Source organism: Trichosurus vulpecula, chromosome 4 (genome assembly GCF_011100635.1).
Source record: "Trichosurus vulpecula isolate mTriVul1 chromosome 4, mTriVul1.pri, whole genome shotgun sequence".
Taxonomy (NCBI): Eukaryota; Metazoa; Chordata; class Mammalia; order Diprotodontia; family Phalangeridae; genus Trichosurus; species Trichosurus vulpecula.
The window spans coordinates 1,195,098-1,213,403 of record NC_050576.1 but is presented as its reverse complement, the minus strand read 5'-3'; the positions used below and the strand labels follow the sequence as shown (position 1 = coordinate 1,213,403).

At 43.6% G+C, this 18,306-nt stretch overlaps 1 protein-coding gene across 1 annotated transcript in view; it reads left to right on the top strand.

The window, feature by feature from the left end:
* The window catches only part of ST6GALNAC5 (ST6 N-acetylgalactosaminide alpha-2,6-sialyltransferase 5), a 249,649-nt gene that overhangs the window by 210,889 nt on the left and 20,454 nt on the right, over nucleotides 1-18,306 (top strand). Inside the window, exon 3 of the mRNA XM_036754107.1 lies at nucleotides 12,177-12,586. Within this exon, the coding sequence (XP_036610002.1) occupies nucleotides 12,177-12,586 (410 nt within the window). The remainder of the gene's footprint in view (nucleotides 1-12,176; nucleotides 12,587-18,306) is intronic.

Genomic DNA, 18,306 nt, shown 5'->3' with positions numbered 1-18,306 from the left:
TCAACTTACACCTGTGCCCTCTGTCTATGTATAGTCCTTCTAACTGCCCTAAGATTGATAAAGTTCTTAATGTCATCTTCCCATGTAGGAATGTTTTAACCTTACCAAATCCTTCATGTTTTTGCTTTCCTGTTTACCTTTTTATACTTCTCTTGACTCTTGTATTTGAAAATCATATTTTCTGTTCAGCTCTGGTCTTTTCATCAGGAAAGCTTAAAAGTACTCTGTTTCATTAAATGACTACTTTGCCCCTGAAGGTTATACTCAGTTTTGCTGAGTAGGTGATTCTTGGTTTTAATCCTAGTTCCTTTGCCCTCTGGAATATCATATTCCAAGGTCTCTGCTCCTTTAATATAGAAGCTGCTAAATTTTGTGTTATCCTAACTGTGGTTCCATAATATTTGAATCATTTCTTTCTGACTGCTTGCAATATTTTCTTCTTGACCTGAGAGCTCTGGAATTTGGCTATAATACTCCTGGGAGTTTTCATTTGGGGATCTCTTTCTGGAGGTGATCAGTGGATTCTTTCAATTTCTATTTTTCCCTCTGGTTCTAGGATATCAGGGCAGTTTTCCTTGATAATTTCTTGAAAGATGATGTCTAAGCTATTTTTCTGATCATGGCTCTCAGGTAGTCCGAGTTCTCAAATCGTCTCTTCTGAACCTATTTTCCAGGCTAGTTGTTTTTCCAATGAGATGTTTCACCTTTTATTCTATTTATTTTTATATTTTTATTTTCTTTTATTGTTTCTTCATGTCTCATGTAGTCATTAGTAACCACTTGCTCAATTCTAATTTTTAAAGAATTATTTTCTTCGTGAGTTTTTGTACCTCCTTTTCCATTTGGCCAGTTCTACTTTTTAAGAAGTTGTTATCTTCAGTGAATTTTTGTACATCTTTTTCCATGTTTGTTCTTCCTCCAAGCTGTTAACTATTTTTTCATGATTCTGTTGCATCATTCTCATTTCTTTTCTTTTATGTCTCTTATTTGATTTTCAAAATCCTTTTTGAGCTCTTCTAGGAGTTCTCTTTGGACTTGACACCAATTCACATCCACAAGCTTCCCCCAACAGAATGAGTGGATGAGAACAGTTTGTTCAATCAGCCATGAAGGTGGTAGAAACATGTACTGCAGAGCGCTTAAAGCTGGGTGACATATCAAAAAAGCCAAGGGACCCATTGCATCCTGGGCTACCACCAGGGATCTTGACTTGTGTCCTATCACAGGACTTTCATGACTCTGGAAGAAAGAATGAGGCTGATGACTTTGTATGCCTCTTCCTCGCTTAAGTCCAATTCACGCACAAGACATTGGCCTATGATGTCACTGGTGCCATTTGAAAATGATGTATGAACAACCACCACCCTGGGAAAGTCATTTAACCCTGTTTGCCTCAGTTTCTTCTTCAGTAAAATGAGCTGGCAAAGGAGATGGCAAACCACTCGAATGTCTCTGCCAAGGAAACTCCAAATGGGCTCACAAAAAGTTAGAAGCAATTGAAAAATGACCGAACCAAAAAAAAACTCTATTTCCTTTATGTTATATATGTATGTGTGCTATTCATATATGTGATACATATGTGCATGTGTTTTATACATATGATATGTGTATATGTGTGCCTGTATATCTGTGTATATACATGTATGTGTATGTGTATATATGTACGTGTGTATACATATACATATTTACACATACATATTTACATGAATATATACATACATACACACACACATACACACACACACACACACACATAAAATCTCCTCATTTAAAATGGAAGCTCTTTCCAAGTAGAGATTGTTTCATTATTTGTACTTGTGTCTCCTGTGCCTAGTTCAGTGCCAGGCATTAAGTAGGGGCTTAATAAATGCTTATTGATTGATTGATTGCTCTCCCTTTCCCCCACCCCATGCACTCCTTTGAACTGTTCCTTATATCAATGAAGTGTAATCCAACAAACAAATTTATACACTGGCCACAACCAATGAGCCCTATCTCATTCCATCCACCTTGTTACTGACCTGTAGTCCACCACCTCTCAAAGAAGAGCCAGAATTCCTGAACTCAGGACTGGTGGCAGCAACATTCAGAGTTTAGACTGTTAGATGCTAGTCTGGTTCCTTCACTCTGCACCAGCTCATAAGGTTTCCTGTGACTCTGTGGATTCTTAACAAACACCATGTCTTAGACACAATGCCATCATATTCATATAACATAATATTTTCATCCATTCTCTAGTCAATGGGTGTTTTCTTTTTTACTTTGGTCCCTGTTTTCCAGTTCTTTATTCACACACACACACACACACACACACACACACACAGATACACACATGCACACACACATGATGTAGCTAAAAATATTTCTATGCTTTAGCTTTTTGCTTACAATAACCTTGGGAGCTCAGTCCCTGGCTTCCTCCAAGCCTCAGCTAAAGTCTCATCTTCTACCCAAAGTCTTCCCCAATTCCTCTTCATTCAGTGCCTCCCCTTTGCTAATTATTTCCTATTGTCCTATACATAGTTGTTTCTATGCCCGGTTGCATATAAACATGCAGAGTTGTTTGCATATTGCTTCCCCATTAGACTATGAGTTCTTTGAGGGCATTTGCCTTTCTTTTCACTCCAGTGGGTAGCAGAGTGCCTGGCACATAGTGGGTGCTTAAGAAATGTTGTTAACTATTGACTGCAAGTTCTATTAGAACCATTTTGCAGATGAGGAAAGTGAAGTTTTTAACAAGTAGTTATTGAATTGGAGTAAAGTCACACACTGAAAAAATAATAGTCAGCTATCAGACCCGGTGTCCTCCAGCATGGTACGCTGGGAAAAGTACTGTAGATTAGAGGAAATGGGCTCAGGTCCCAGCTCTGTCACTTATTGCCTGTGTGTCATCGGGCACGTGACTGAACCTCTTGGGGCCTCAGCAGTTTAGATGGCCTCTAATATCTCTTCCAGCTGTAGATCTATGATCCTAAGGGAGTGAACTGAGCAATGTCTTGGGGACATTGAAAAGCCGAGAAGAGGTCTAGTAAAGGAGACAGAGAAGGAACAATTGGAGAAAAAAGAGGGGGAGCAGGAGCACATAGTGTCCCCAGAGCCAATTAGACTGGAGGGAGGATAGGCAGACAACTGCAAAGAGGCCAAGAAGAATGAAAACCCAAAAAGGCCATTGGATTTGGGGAAAAGAGATGGTCATTCTGTGGGTGAGGAGGCAGGGTATTTGTTGGATTGCTAAGGTCTGAGAAGAAAATGGATAGTGAGAAAGTAGAGGCAACATGTGGGGACAACTTTCACAAAAAGTTTATCAATGAACAAAAAAAGGGAGATAACATGGAAGTTGGATAAGCCAGAAGAGTAAACAGACATATTTTCAGGACTTGGAGAAATGGCATGTCCATAGACAAATGGATTTCACTTTTGTCTCTGGATCCCCATGTTGCAACAATTTGGCTAGCAGCTGTTGTGGGGGTGAAAGACCAACACAAGCCCAACAACAAAAACACTGCCAGCACAGGTTCTTTTGATCTGCTTTACTAAGGAAAGCAACGTTAAGCAGTTAACAGTCTCAGTTTAATCTAACATACAAATGTCATTCACTTAGTTCAGGGAAAAAGCCAGCAGCCTGAGCTTCAGAGCAAATACAAACAAATTACAAACATCAACAGCCAGACCTTGACTGAAGTCTGACCATCCGGGTTTACAAGCTGGAGTGCGCTTAACTACAGCTGCCCAGAGTCTCTACTTCAACACATCTCCAGGAGTGAGAGCCCTTGCAAATAGCTCTGCTCCCTCTTTTTATACACTCTTTAGCGGTCATCAAACATCATCTGAGCCACCAGAACTTAGGCTCCTACTATTTGCTCTGCTCTTAGCAACTCCCATTAGGACCCTGAGGGCTTCACACCCACATAGGCTTGGAGCCTAGTAGATAGGGGTTTGGGCCTGGGGTTTAGCACCTGGTAAGACCCAATCAAAGACACCCAACTTAATTGATATTACACCCCAGAACCAAATAGAGTGCCTAGCACATAAAAAGTTCTTAATAAATGCTTGTGGATGGATGGACGGACAGATGGATGGATGGATGGATGGATGGGGGGATTGATGTAGGTGGATGGGTGGGAAGGAGCCTGTGATAAGAGAGTAATTGAAATGCACTAGAGAGATGGAGTGACTAGTGGACCAGATTATGGAGAAGACTGAAGGGAGTCAGATGAAGGGCACAGGGAGAGGACCTAGAATCATGAGAAGCACAGAACGGCATAGCCTAAGGGATCCTAAGACTAGAAATGACCTAAAGTCTTAGCCCTATTTCCAAGCCTAGTCCTAACACTTACTGTGAGGGGGCAGCTAGGTGGCACAGTGAGTAGAGCACCGGCCCTGGAGTCAGGAGGACCTGAGTTCAAAGCCAGCCTAACACTTGACACATGTACTATCATGTGACCTTGGGCAAGTCACTTAACTCCAATTGCCCTGCCAAAAACAAAATAAATAAATAAACAATAAAAATACTTACTGTCTGTGACCTTCACCTCCCCAGGCCTCAATTTCTTCATCGGAAAAATGCAAGTGTTGAACTACATGAGGTCCCTTCTAGATCTAGAGCTGGGATCCTACAATTTCTAGGGAGGAAAAGAGATCTTTCTTCTATAGATAATGAGTAGAAAGGAGGAAAGGGAGTGGGAGATGATGTGGTGAGTCCTAAGAAATGGAGACTTTGGGAGATCCAGTTGTAGGTTCTAGTCTTCTCAGGGAAGTAGGTGAAGTCATGCACGAAAGGCTTGGAAGATGAGCCAGTTGGGGAGATGGAGGGTGGGGAGTAAGGAGAGGTTGTGGTTAGTTATATTCCTAAGCATTCATATCAGCACCCCCTCTTTCTCCTTTAACCTCATTACTGTCCCATCCCTCTCCCAAGCAGGGGGCCCCAGCCACCATGGATGAGAGCACTTAAGGGAAAATCCATGTCACTACTGCATTAGGAAGCCTGGCTCACCAAGGCTTGAATATTTCTACCCATATCATTAAGCCCCTGAGGATAGTACAAGTGCAGACATGGGGTCTGAAACAGCTTCTTCTTTTTTCTGTGCAAGGCCAAAAATATAAATACCCAAGAAACAGGGCCACACGAATTGTTTAATTTTCAGTCATTCAGCCTCCCAAGACAGCATCGGTTCCTCTGAATGCAGAAAACGGAATTCATTTCCTTCTTCTTTGGTAGTGACTCAGCCACCAGAACATGCTCTTTCCCTGAGCTGGAAAATAAATGCAGCATTATGTTTAGCATGGCTATGGTCATTTTATTGGCACTACTTACTGAAATTCACTTCAGGCAGAACTCAGACTTCCATCTCTCTCTCTCTCTCTCTCTCTCTCTCTCTCTCTCTCTCTCTCTCTCTCTCTCTCTCTCTCTCCCCCTCTCTCTCCTGCTCTCTCTTTCCTCCCTCTCTCTCTCTCCCTTCTGTCTCTCTGTCTCTGTCTCCCTCTGTCTCTGTGTGCATGTGCATATGTGTGTGTGTGTGTTTGTGTGTGTGTGTGTGTGTGATCTCAGTGGATTCTAGAGCTAGAGGCCAGCTCTGAAGTCAGCTGTAATCCTTCAGAAGGGGCTTAGGGGAAGGGACAGCACCAGATGTGAAGTGTTAGTATTCTGCAGTCTTGGAAAGGAATCCAGTCTGGCATCATGGAAGACCCCCCCAAAGCAGCCCTGAGTTGGTCCAATGAGAGCAGAGGAGATGGTCTTGTAGATGTTTGTTCTGGTGACAGACCAAGCAAACCTCCCTTGCACAGGCTTCGATAGCACCTGATCTATCAACAAGCATTGATGAAGCATCTACTGTGTGCTCATCACTAGGCCAAGTGCTGGGAGTGTCAAAACAAAAGTGAATCAGTGCCTGTCCTTAAAGAGTTTACATTCTAATGGAGGAGACTAGATAGATAGATAGATAGATAGATAGATAGACAGACAGACAGACAGACAGACAGATAGACAGATAGATAGATAGATAGAGATAGACAGTAGATTGATAGGTGATAGATATGAATTCTATAGATAGATATAGAGATTATGTAGATAGAGATGAGATATAGATGAATATAGATGTGGATGTGAATGTGGATATAAATGATATAGAGATGTATAGATATTGATGGATATGGATATGGACATGGATGTGGATATGGATGCTAGAGATACAGGCTCTCCAGTCAGAGGAACTAGATTCAAATCCTGCCTCTGGTGTTCACTACCCATATGAACCTTAACCTCTCTCATCCTTGGTTTCCTCATCTATAAAATGGGCTGTTATGGCAACATCAGCCCCTTCTTCTCAGGGTTGTTGTGAGGCTCAATGAGATAACAAATGCAAGGCTATTTGCAAACCCTAAAGCACTAGATAAATACTTGCTATCATGGTTTTTATGTGCACAGTGGTCAGTATATTTGAGCCTCACGATAACTCTGAGAGGTAGATGCTGTTACACAATGGGACACTGAGACCAAGGGAGGTTAAGTGACTTACCTAGGGTCACACAAAGGGTTAGTGAGAAGGTGGGACTTGAGCCTCTGTCATTCTGACTCCACGTCCAGTGCTCCCTCCACTGTGCTCTAAATGCTTGGTCAGTTAAACTTGATTCTTCAAACCCAAGGATTTGAGATGTCGTGTATGTGGATGCAGATCACAGATCAGAACCTGTTTGTGAATCCATAGAATCTAAATTTCTGATAAAATCATAGGCAGAACCTCTTCTTTTCAATTTTAAAAAAATTTACAAATCACCCAGGACGGTGGTGAGGAGGAGACTGGGAAAATGTGCTGGGTGAGAATGCATTGAAGGAACTAAAGACATTTAACCTGAAGATGGAGAGACATAGGGAGCCAGGACGGCTGTCCTCAATTACTCCAATAGCTGTTTTGTGGAAGATGAATCAGAATCAGAACCTCTCCCTGTCCGCACATAGCAGAACCAGGAACCATGAGATGGGAAAGGTAGAAGCCCATTTTAGCTCAATGTTAAGGAAAAATGACCTAATCTGTCAAATCAAGCAAAGCCTGGGTGGCTGTTGGTCAGGGACACGGCAGAAGGTACTTGGCCAGGTCCTGACTGGACAAGTTGGTCTTGGAGTGCCCTCAGTTCTGAGATTCTGGGCTTTTGGGTTTTTGGATCAATTGGAAAGTTGGACTCAGTGGGCTCTGTTGTTCCCTCCATGTCTCAGACTCTACCATTCTGGTGCCATTGCTCTACATCCCAGGCTGGTGGCCTCTTCCCTTAGCTCTGCAGCCTCCTGGCAGTAGGGCAGAGTTACTGGCATACACCACTTTGTAAAACTCCCCAAACAACCCAGTTGTCTCCTCCAAGGCTTCCTATCATTATTCTGTCTGGGGCTTGTTGGTCTTGGCCACAAGCCCTAATTATATTATCTTCAAACAGCAAGTAAACGATATTTCCCACTGAACCTGAACAAGGAAATGTTTGATTTCACATACTTAGGCATTCCAAAATCAAGCTGTTCTGTGTGCCAGGATGGTTAAAATTAGCATTGCCACTGGAGGCTTTCTTGGTCCCCAGCTTCCAAAATGCATGTTTGCATGTTGTCTCGTGATTAGTGAAGGGAAGCCAGAATTCCCACATGTGCCTCTGACCCTGGCTCTGGGTATATTGCCCCAGGTGGCACACCCTGGTCTCATTGTGCCTCAGACAACTACTGATTTCTGGAAAACACCCATCAGTTGTCCATTGCAAAAGAAAACACAGAGTTCAAGGGGTTAGGGTTTGGACATCATCTCCCACTTAGTCTTAATTAAAGAATCATCAATTTCAAACTGGAAGGGACTCTTAAGGCCTTCTAGCCCAACGCTCTCATCTTACAGATGAGAAACAAGGCCCGGGGATGTGCCAAACCCTAAGGAGAAGAGAGCTGGGTTTTGAAATGGGATGCTTGGAATCCAAATCCGGCACTCATCCACGCCCTGGAGAAAAAGCATCTTATCCCAAACATGGACTGGCACTCTGTCATATGGAAATATCAAAGGATCCTGATGGTTCCTGAGGGAATCTGGGTGTGGGCACTGTCTCCACCACTACGTGTCTGTCATTTCTGACTGGGAAGCTAAATGAGGCATTAGCCTCATTCCATTGATATTAAACGCCTGGCCCAGGTTCACAGACCTAGTAAGAGACAGAGGAAGGGTGTGAATGCAGGCTCCATCCACTCCACCAAGCTCCCTCTTCACATTAGACAGCGGACTTTTGGCAATGAGAGCCCCCAAACATTGGATAGATGCCCACTTTGTGCACAGAATAATGCTACTTGCAAGGAGAGCCGAAACCATGAAATGAGGCATTTTCCTTGCCCTCAGAGGGCTTATAATCTAAAGAAGATTTTACCTTTTCCAAAAAATCTGGGATTTTATCCATCATATCCCTCCCCCAATCTGTCATTGTACATCAAAAGTAAACCCTGCCTTCTCTCCCAAATGACTCTGAAGAATCCACCCAAAGTGCCAGTGGCCTTCCTCTGGATTTGAGCAGATAAATGTGTAGAAGGTGGGAGGCGGTGTGGTGTGGTAGGTAGAGAGCTGATCTGGGTTCAAGTTCTACCACTCATATATATTTGCTCTGGCAAATCATATAGCTTCTTGGTGCCCCAAGAAAACTCTCTAGGACTAAGCTACAGAGTTGGTTCTGGCCTGCACTGGTGGAGAAAGACCCCACACCAGATATTCCCTTCACCAATGAAATAACAGCTATTGGAGCTGTGGGAACAGACCATTCCAGGCATGGGGAAAGGCAAGAACAAAGGCCTAGAGGTGGGGGGAAAACATAGGGCAAGGTCAAAGAGGTCATCTACTCTGGCCAGAAGTTTAAAAATCAAGCCACGCAAGCTAGCTCCAGAGAATAAAAGAAGCCTGGATGGGATCTAACTCATTTATTCATCCAAGTATTATGGTCAAATACAGCCAGCCTCTTGAGCCCCACAGCTATGTTGCAGACCCTCAATAAAGTAATAATCAAAGCACACACTTGAAGGCCTGCCAAGCTCTCTTCATGTGCCATCTCATTCCTCAGAGCTATCCTGTGAGGTAGGTGCTATGGTGCTCATATTACAGATGAGGAAATGGAGGCTAAGAGTTGAGTGGCTTGAGCCTTAGAATAAACAATCCCAAAATCTGAAATGTGAGATTCACTCTCATCAAAATCTGCAGCTCTTGGGTTTTGAAAGGTTGGGTGAACTTTGATAAACCCAAAGAATCCAGCTTCTGGGCTAAGAATTCACTATTTCACAAAAACTGCTGGGAAAACTGGGAATAAACCAATATCTTACACCACATACCAAAATAAAGTCAAAATGGGTTCATGATTTGGGAATAAAGGCTGATACTACAAGCAATTTGGGAGAGCAAGGAATAGTTTACCTGTCAGATTTATGGAGAAGGGAAGATTTCATGACCCACAAGAGAGAGCCTTACAAAATGCAAAATGGATAATTTTGATTATGTTAAACTGAAAAGTTTTGTACAAACAAAGCCAATACAACAAAGATTAGAAGGGAAGCAGAAAATCGTGAAAGAATCTTTATAGCCAATGTGTCTGATAAAGGCCCCATATCTAAAATATACAGGAAACTGAGCCAAATTTATAGGAATACAAGTCATTCCCCACTTGAAAAATGGTCAAAGGATATGAACAGACAGTTTTCAGAGGAAGAAATTAAAGATATCTATAGTCATATGGAAAAAAATGCTCTAAATCACTATTGATCAAAGAAATGCACGTCAAAACAACTTTTAGGTACCACATCTCTCCTGTCCAATTGGCTAACATGACAAAACAGGAAAACGATAAATGCTGGAGAGGATGTGGGAAAATTGGAACATTGCTACATTGTTGGTGGAGCTGTGAACTGATGCAGCCATTCTGGAGAGCAATTTGGAACCATACGAAAAGAACTATAAAAATGTACATAACCTTTGACCCAGCAATACCACTTCTAGGGCTGTATCCCAAAGAGATCACACAAGTGTGAAAAGGACCCATATGTACAAAAATATTTATAGCGGCTCTTTTTGTAGTAGCAAAGAATTGGAAATCAAGGGGATGCCCATCAATTGGGAATGGCTGAACAAGCTGTAGTATATGAATGTAATGGAATACGAGCAGATGGACTTCATTATAACCTGGAAAGACTTATATGAACTGATACTGAGTGAGGGAAGCAGAATCAGGAGATCATTATACATGATTACTGACACATGGTATCTGTAAGGACTAACTTTGATAGACTTGGCTCCCCTCATTCGTTTCTTCTTTCTCATGATTCATTCTGTTGGTTATAAATCTTCTTTACAACTGGACTATTATGTAAATAAGTTCAAAGTGAAGGAATATGTAGAAACTACATTGGGTTACATGCCATCTTGGGGGCTGGGGGGAAGAGAGGGAGGGAGAGAAAATTTGGAGCCCAAAAGCTTGTAGAACTGAATGTTGTATACTAAAAATAAAAAATAAATGTATTTATTCAGGAAAAAAAGAAAGGTTGGGTGAAGATCAGGATAACAAGAGAACTGTCTTGTGCCTCCTCTCCTGATTCCCCCCATTCTCCTGAAATTTCTTTGTGCATATTTTTCTTTATTTACCTGTGAACATGCTATCTTCTCCCAGTAGAATAGAAGCCCCTTGAGGGCAAGAACTGTTTTGTTCCTGTCTTTTTATCCCTAGTACATGATTCAAACATAGGAATAGAAACAGGGACCAGAGCTGTGATTCCCATGTGACGAAAGTCCCTCTACTCATGTAAGCTGGCACCTTCCCTGCAACTTATAGACTCAACATGCCTGGGGTCAGATACCTAGAACTGAGAAGTGTCTTCATAGAGAAGATATTTAAACCCATGGGAAGGAACAGAGAGAAGAAAGCCCAGGACAGACAGAGCCTTGGGGGTACACTTACTGTTTGGGGTATGACGTAGGTAATAAAATGAAAAGGAAACCATGAAGGGGTGGTTGAAAAGATCCAAGAATCAACTGGTGTGTCATGGTAACCCAGGGAGAGGTCAATCAACAATGCAATTGTCAAGAAGATGAAGGCAGAGAAGAGACCATGGGATTTGGTGATTAGGAAGTCTAGCATGTTCACTACTTTTCCCAGCTCTGTGTCATCTGCAGATTTGATAAGCATTCCATCCATGCCTTTTTCTCAACAAGTCATGGATAGAAGTGCAAAATGGTCCCAGCCCAAGCCCAGATCCCTGGGGCACTCCACTGGGGACTTCCTTCAGAGTGGATGGTGAACCATTGATGATTACTCTTTGAGTCTGGCCAAAGGTCAGAATTAGGTCTAAATTCATCTCATCGTGCCACTGACCATCTGGCCAGCCACGTCCTCATGTGTGCTGCAAAAATGTAATGAACTGCTTTCCCAAACCCCATGTATCCCTCATCCAGCCACCTCACTCTAGGCCTCACTACCGGCAACTAGAAAATGAAAGGACTGGACCAAAGACCTTGGAGGTCGCCCCAGCTCTGAATCTGGGGAAAAGAGAGAGGACAGGGACTAGGCTTGAGGTTTCATGGGCATAAGGAGTATCCACAGAAGGAAACTTCTACCAAGGCCATGGTCACTCCTCTGAAACTTTGAGTTGCCTGGTTCCCTGAGATGTTGAGTGACTTGCAGAAGGTCATGCAGACACAGCACATGTAAGAAGCAAAACTTGAACCCAAGTTTTTCTGGCTTCAAGGCTAGCTCTCTTCTCTGACAATACATCGTGTACCTTGCTCATAGAAGGCACTTAAAAGGGGTGTGCTGGCACCACATCCCATCTGTTCAGGAGAGACAATTGCTAAGTCTTCAGGGTGAGCATTTGCACCTTGGAAACTGGCAAGGACCACAAATCAAGGCCCAATTGATTGTTTTGTTGATTCTCTATATTTAAGAAAGTGATGGAGAACATGTTAATGATGCCTGTTAAAAAGAAAAAATGTGTCCTGAATACCTTTTCTTTTCCAGAGACCTGTTTGTTAAACATTTACAAGCCCATCCCTAGCACCTAATCAATGTTTCTTTAACAACCCTGACTGAAAAGGCTGGCTCCCTCAGCTGCTCTCCCCCATGCCCCTCTCTGTCAGGTATGACCCCTGTTCTTCCCATTAACAGTCCCTGTTTGTTTCTCTGATGCTTTTCAGTCCCTGAAGATGCACTGCAAAGACTGCGCCCTGGTTACAAGCTCGGGCCACCTTCTGGGGAGCCACCAGGGAGAACGCATCGACCAGACGGAGTGTGTGATCCGCATGAACGATGCGCCAACCCGCGGCTACGGCCGGGACGTGGGCAACAAAACGAGCCTCCGAGTCATCGCCCACTCCAGCATCCAGAGGATTCTCCACAAGAGACAAGAACTCTTAAACATGAGTCAGGGGACCGTGTTCATCTTCTGGGGGCCCAGCAGCTACATGCGGAGGGATGGCAAAGGGCTGGTCTACAACAACCTGCAGCTGATGAATCAGGTCCTCCCGCGCTTAAAAGTCTTCATGATCACGCGGCACAAGATGCTACACTTTGACGAGCTCTTCAAACAGGAAACTGGCAAAGACAGGTAAGGGGACTCAAGGGCAGGAGGGCCCTTGAGGACAAGCCTTGGAGGCCTTGAGCCCTGCGGGAGGCCTGAGGCTTCACGGTCCAGCGGGCAGGCGCCTTCCAAATCTGACCCTCTGTGCTTCTGTGGCAAGGGGATCTCTTGGGTCCCTCCCAGCTCAAGAAGAAAATGGGCATTTACATTAGAGGAACTGTGCTTTAAGAATAAAAACACTGTGCCTGTTTGGAAAGCTTTTTGTGAGAAAGAATCAGGGGATCCTAGAAAATCAGAGCTGGAAGGGCCTTTAGAAATCCTTTGGAATGGTAGATGTAGAGATGGAGGTGACCTTTGGGATCATTGAGCTCAACTCCCTGCCCCACTCCCAACTCACAAGCATACTTTACAGATGAGGAAAGTGAGTCACATAAGGGCCTGTCTGAGGTGATAGCCTCTTAAGAGTGTTGAGTTACTTCTGTGATGCCCATAGTTAATTAGTAGCAGATCAGCAACTAGAACCAATCGACCAATCAACAAGCATTTATTAAGCACCGTGTGCCATGATCACCCTGTGCTGGGACTACTGGAGCCAGACCTAAACAGTCCCTCCCTCTGAGGACCTTATATGGGAAACCTCTGAACAGGGGAAGGAAGAAGCATTTATGAAGTAACTCCCACATGCCAGGCACTGTGCTAAGGGCACTACCACCCTGCTTCTAGCTTTGCCTGCTCCCCTGCTATTATCCCATTAAAAGGTAGAAGGGGAGATGTCATAGTGGCAATCATCTTGGAGCCCCACCAACCAAAGCAGTGAGCTCTGCTTATGAGATTGACACCTCCAATATTTAGGAGTCCAGTGCCTAAATATTCCAAACACATGCTGGAGAGGGAATCCAAGGGCCTGAGTTCAAATCCCAGCTGTGACACTAACTTCCTATACCCCATGGAAAAATCACCCTGCCTTCTCCCGGCCTGGGTTCCTTATCTGTAAAATGAAGGGTCAGAGGAGAAGAGGCCAAAGGCTGCCTTCCTCTCTAAAACTATGACCTCAGAAACATCCAAGCTACCAGTTGGCATCCTCTGCTCTATACCATGATGTAGCAACAATCTGGCTAGCAGCTGCTGTGGGGGTGTAAAACCAACAACAACCAGCTCACAGAACGCTACAAGCCCAGGTTCTTTTGATCTGCTTTACTAAGGAAAGCAACGTTAAGGGGTTGACCATCTTACTTTAATCCAGTATACAAATATCATCCACTTAGTTCAGGGGAAGAAGCCAGCACCCCGAACTTCAAAGCAAATACAAACAAATTACAAACACGAACAGAGAGACCAAATATAATTCATTGTTACCAACATCTGAGCTCGACAAGGACTGGCCCAGAGTCACGCAACACTCCTGCTGTGGGTCAGGGCTTCAAAAAAAGAAAGCCAACCTCTGGTTTTATATCTTTTTCAGGGTCAAGTGTGAGTCATACATGCAACTTACCCACGTGACCTAAAAGCTTCACAAAAATGTGACTTAAACCCATGTGATCTAAAAGCCTCTGATATCACAAACTTGTCACTCAAACCCATGTAAACTAGCCTTTCCCTTGAGGCAAGGAGGTTATCAAGGACTCCTAATTTAATCAAGGAAATAAAGGCCAAACTCTTCAAGGGCACTTGGCTGAATTAAGTGCTAAGAGCCCATTTTGATTGCCAATACACATGGATAAAACATCAGGCACCTGTCTTTCTTTTTTTCAAAAGAATCTTAAGTAGTTGTGATGAATTATTTCATCACAAAATATTTCACCTGCACAGTTCAGTTACAGTAATAATAATAACTGGTATTTTCAAAGCATTTTGAAATCCGCCAGTTCTTTGACCAGCCTTTTTCTCATTTGAGTCTCATAACAAGTCTCTGAGGTAGAGACTACAGGCATTATGACCCCCAGTTTACAGATGAGAACACTGAGGCTCTGCCAGGGCAAGAGCCTTGTAGATCACACAGTTCACAAATGGTAGAGGAAGGTCTTGCTGACTCCAGGTTCAGTAATCTATCCATAAGGCCAAAAAGGGAGAGAGATGGTGGCATCAGGTTTTACTTTAGAGTAACATATTCAGAGTTACTTTTTGACTGATTTGTGAAAATTAAAATGAATGGAGCTCCCTTTTATGGTGGAAATCCAACTATCTTTGGCAGGGTGATGACAACCTGTCGGGCGAAAGTTTTTCTAGAGGGTGGGTCAGCAGGGTCTTAAGTCAGACAATTGGCAAAGTGAGTTTTTCCAATCTTTATGAGGCCCTTAGAAATCCAAAGGACACAGCATAGTCTGAATGTAAACTAATGTTCCTTGATTTATTCGTATTTTATTATGGCCAAAAAGGACAGAAAGATAATCTTGACCAGCCCATTCATTTCCCAAATGAGGAAGTGGAGGCCCAGAGTGGTCCAATGACTCACTGAAGGTCACTCAGCAAGCTGGGCTCTTTCAATGCAGTCTGATTGAACAAGCATTCACTAGGCAGCTGCTCCATGCTATGAATACAAAGATCTTTTTTAAATAGACCCTGATCTCAAGGAGCATACATTCTGGGGTGTAGGGGGAGGCACATATAACTAAATACAAATCATTTTAGTGTGGAAAGAAAGCTAATGATTATCAAAGGTTCTTAACCAAGTGGCCTGTATATTTGTTTTTTTAAAAAATATTTTGATAATTGTACTCCATTATAACTGGTTTCCTTTATAATCCAATGGATTTTGTTTTTATTTTAAATTTAAAATTATGATTCTAAAATTTCACCAGACTGACTGCCTAGGGGTCCAGGATGCAGCAAAGTGAAGAATTCCTGAACTAGGAGAATCAGAAATGTCCTTGTCTATAGGATGGAGCCCCTGCATTGGGTCCTGAGAGACACTCAAGTTCAAAGAACTGTCTGAAGGCAGAAAGCCCACAAGAGGCACCTCGGGCAGAAATGGGGGTGGAGGGACCATGGGAACAACAGAAGTGCCCCCTGGGCTGACTGGGAAGAAGAGTAACATGGAGTCTGGGGTCATGTCTTTAAATACCAAGCTGTGGCATCTGCATTTTATCAGAGAAATCATAGGGAACCCCTGAGAAGTCTTAGGAGGAACATGATTTCGGAGATGATGAGAGGCTGGGTTACCCTGGTGGTTTTGTTAATGGAGTGAAGAGTACAGATGTGAGAGAGGCTGTGAAGGTAAAATTAATAAGACTTGTCAACTAATGAAATATGGGGAAGGGATAGGGAGGAGGGGTGAAGAGGGGAGGAGCACTCCAAGGCTGCAAACATGGGTGACTTGAATAATGGGGATGCTCTCACAGAACCAGGCAAGTCTGGAATAGCAGACATTTTAGGAACTAGGACAGATGAGGTCTATTTTGGACAGTCTGAATGATCAATGGGACATCCCAGGAGATATACCTCGAAGGCAGTTGACGGTGTTGGGCTGCAGCTCTTGAGAGAGACTGGGCCTGGATATGTAAAGATTAGAGAGTATCATCAGAAAGATGATAATGGAAGCCATCAGAGCTGATGAGATCCACTAGAAAGAGAATGTAGAGGAAAAAAAAAGTGAAGGCTCAGGAGGAAACGATGCCCATGATTAATTAGAAGGGGAAACATGGATGGTCCAATGAAAGAGACACAGAGATTTCAGGTCCATAAGAGGAGAACCAGGGGAACAAAGCATCATGAAAGCCAAGGGAAAAGAGGAGAGGAGGTGTGCTGGGGGGAGGGGTGTCTGGGGGAAGGAGTGTGCGAGGTGGAGAGGAGAGGTAGAAGTTGGTTGACTGTGTCCAAACAAAGGGAGATGAGGCCTATGAGAGACCATCATATTGAGCAATTAAGATACTGTTGACAACCTTAGAAAAAAGTTTCCATTGAAACATGAGAACAAAGGCCAGATTGAATGGGAAGTCCATAGAAGGAGACGAATGTAGAATGTCAGCTACAGAACTGGACTGGAGTCAGGAAAACAGAAGCCCTGGGTTCAAGTCCTGCCTTCAACACATCCGTGACCTTGGTTGTTGTCAGTCACGTCCAACTCTCCATGGCCGCATTTGGGGTCTTCTTGGCAAAGATCCTGGAGGGGTTTGCCATTTCCTTCTCCAGCTCATTTTACAGATGAGGAAACTGAGTCAAAGTGGAATGACTTGCCCAAGGTTGAACAGCAAGGAAGTGTCTTAGGTCAGATTTGAACTCAAGAAGATCACTCTTCCTGCCTCCAAGCCCAGTGCTCTATGATGGATAGCGATTAGCCAGGTGACCTTGGGCAAGTCATTTAATCCATCTGGGCTGTTTCCTTACCCACAACAGGAGAGTGACCATACTCACCGTATTGTGGAGAAGGTCTTTTGTCAAATGTAAAGAAATTAAGTGTGAATTATAATCATTAACAGATAATTTTCTTTTATAAAATTTTATTATGAGGAAGCAGGCAGAAACATAGATGAAAATGAAGTAAAAATCTACTCCCCAAATGGGGAGCAGTTTGATCCAGGCTTGAACCTAGGATTACGATTATTATCATTATCATTAGGTAGCTGACTGATAGGGTGGATAAAGGGTCGGACTTGGAATCAGGAAGACTTGAGTTCAAATTCTGCCTCATATACTTATTAGCTATATGGCCCTGGGCAAGTCGTTAAACTCAGTCTGCCTCAGTTTCCTCATTCGTAGAACGGGGATAATAACAGCATTTAGGTCGCAGAGCCATTGTGAGGGTTCAATGCCATAATAGTATTTTACACTGTGTAGCAAACCTAAGGCACTAGAGAGAGCTAGCGAACTCTTGGGATGACTATTCTCCTCCTCTGGGTCCGGTTTGTCCACGGGGTTCAGATAGACGTCGCCTGGGGCACGTGAGTATTCGGCTGTTGTCCTCTGACGCTTATGTTCTTCAGGCCATTCCACAGCTGGCTCAGATAACTGCTTTTTGTAAGTGAATCAGGGTCTGGAGGTGGCCCTCACCGAACACCCCTCAGGGAGCCCCCTCTTAGCTGACTGGACCCAATGACCGTTCCCCCTCCCTCCACCCCCCATCCACCACTCCCCACGTCCGCCTCCAACCCTCCATCTACCCCCTCCCCATCCCTGCCCCTGGGGGATTTCTCCTAGAAAGTCTTCGGTTCTGCGTAGGCTGGAGCCTAGGAGTAGTAAAGTCGTGACATCTATCACACATTGTGCTCTTCAATTTCATGGATTATTTATTGAATTCAAGAAGAGCAATGGCATATTTATAACACCTGAAAATGAAAGGAAGCGGATTTCCGAGACGTCGTGAGAAGGGGAATGCATTTTTGGATCGGGAGCTGAGACAAGAAAAGAGTGTAGAGTTGGCTGGATCGGAATTCGGAGTTTGTCACCGCGTGAAATCAGAGGAGAAAAGAGCCCTAAACTCTCCGAGGTGAAGAAACACTCCAAGAGGCACTGATTGCACCCCAGTGTTCTCTGATATTAGAAAGTAACTGTACTTGAAAATAACTTTATAATTGAATAAGGGGGCATTAGGAAAATGCGATTGCGAACCAATATTAGAGTAATTAGATAAAGGGGACAGAAATGAATTAACTGCGGGGAGAGCGTCGCCGTGGAGATTCTAAATGAGATTCTCGCCGAGCAGAAAGCCCTCGCACTGTAATTTACTGCGCACTGTAGAATTAGCAGCTCTGGGTGTTACTTCATCATATAAAAGAATATTTGATAATTTCCCCTAATAAGCACATGACAGC